This window comes from Myotis brandtii, unplaced genomic scaffold (assembly GCF_000412655.1).
Source record: "Myotis brandtii unplaced genomic scaffold, ASM41265v1 scaffold324, whole genome shotgun sequence".
NCBI classification, from domain to species: Eukaryota; Metazoa; Chordata; class Mammalia; order Chiroptera; family Vespertilionidae; genus Myotis; species Myotis brandtii.
Window position 1 is genome coordinate 3,579,833 of NW_005362439.1, and position 1,680 is coordinate 3,581,512.

Consider the following 1,680-nt stretch of genomic DNA (forward strand, 5'->3'; position numbering starts at 1 on the left):
AGCACCTCCCCGCTGAACTGGTAGGTCAGCTTCTTCTTGACCTTCTTGACCTCGCCCGTCTTGCCGTAGTTGCGCAGGGCGCGGGCCATCTTCTGGTAGGTCATCTTCTTCCGGTTGCCCTTCTGGATGCCCCAGCGGTGCGCCAGCGCCTCCTTGTGCTTGGACGAGAACTGGAAGGTGCCCTTGTCCTTGTCCACCCACCAGATGCTGTCCTTCATGTCCCCACTGCGGAGCAGGTCGAGCAGGAACTGGTACAGGCGGATCTTCTTCTTGCTGCCTGTGGGCGGGGGGTGGTCAGCGTCCCAGCACGGGACCCGTGCCCACCACCCAGAAAGGGGCCCCTGGGAGTTCTATGTGGGGAAGGATGGGATTCGGGGAGGTCCACAGGGGAACCAGTTCCCCCACCCTACGCCTGGCACACACACTCCCACTCCCACCCACTCTCACACAGCACAGAGGGGTGCAGATGCACACACACCCGTCCACGCCCAGGCACAGAGCGGCTGCGTACACTCAGCTCTCATGCACACGTGCACACACACACACACACACACACACACGTAGATATAGACGGTCACAGATGCTCCCACAAGATACACAGGAACACACACATTGGCAAATGTTCACACACTCAGCTCTGCGGTATGACTACTGAATCAGTCAGCCTCGGCTGGAGTGGGCATGGGGCAGATATGGCCAGAATGGGGCCTGGGGTGGGGCCCCCCTACCTGTTTCCCCATGCAGGAGGCCCGGCCCTGGCTCCAGGCCATCGGCCTCCCCGTCGGACACCTCCAGCGGGGGGCTCTGCCGCTCGCCCTCCTCCTCATCCGTGCTGGGCTGGGCCGGGGACAGGGAGGGGTACGGGAGACACATGCGGGGTAGGTAGGAGACCTGGAAAGAGAGTTGAGGTCAGGGAGGGACATTGGGAGCTCAGGGCTGCAAGGCAGGGGTCACTGAGTGAAAGAAGTGCTGAGGGCGGGAGGTCAGCAGGGCCCAGAAGGATCTGGAAGAAGGCTGGGGACAGTGGCGGTCAATCAGGTGACAGGCAGGGGAACCGCACACCGGGGTGCAGGTCGTGAAATCCCGTCCAGCTGGACCCCCTGGTTCAGGGCTAAGTGGCCCAGGAAAGGGGCCCTTTTTTCTCACACACACGAGGGTACCGTGTGGACTCGCAGTGGCCTGGGTAAGAAGTGGGGGTGCAGAGTGCCCGAGTGAACGATGACGAGTGAGTAAAAGGGCCGTGGAGGGCAGTGAGGGGTGGCAGAGGTCAGTAGAGGTCAGGGACGGGGATTAGGGTTGGTGGGCTGAGGAGGGTCAGGAAACAGGGCCAGTGAGGAGAGGGAGGGGCCAGGAGGGGTCAGTACAGGTCAGTGACGTGGGTGCCAGATCCCTCAGGGCCAGTGAACGAGGGTTGCAGCCAGTGAGGGTCAGGAAGGCCCCTGACAAGGCCGTCAGGGTCGAGTGGATCAGTGTGTGGTCGGGGGGGAATTATCTGGACTCTGTCCATCGTGGGAGAGAGGAGATAAGGGGCGTGGGGTCATGAGGTCAGCCGAGGGCCAGGAGGAGCCGTTGGGGCTCCGGCCGCCGTTGGCACTGTGGGGCAGGAAGCCGAGTTGAGTAAGAGCCTGTGTCAGCTTCCTGTGAAGCTGGGCCTCCCCACCGGCCTCGGGCTCCTGCGGG

The 1,680-nt window shown here is 62.9% G+C and overlaps 1 protein-coding gene across 1 annotated transcript in view; it reads right to left on the minus strand.

Annotated features, from left to right (window-relative positions):
• The window catches only part of SPI1 (Spi-1 proto-oncogene), a 16,701-nt gene that overhangs the window by 842 nt on the left and 14,179 nt on the right, over positions 1–1,680 (minus strand). The window contains exons 4-5 of the mRNA XM_014543290.1: positions 729–891; positions 6–277 (exon numbers count right to left, since the gene is read on the minus strand). Of these exons, the coding sequence (XP_014398776.1) occupies positions 6–277; positions 729–891 (435 nt within the window). The remainder of the gene's footprint in view (positions 1–5; positions 278–728; positions 892–1,680) is intronic.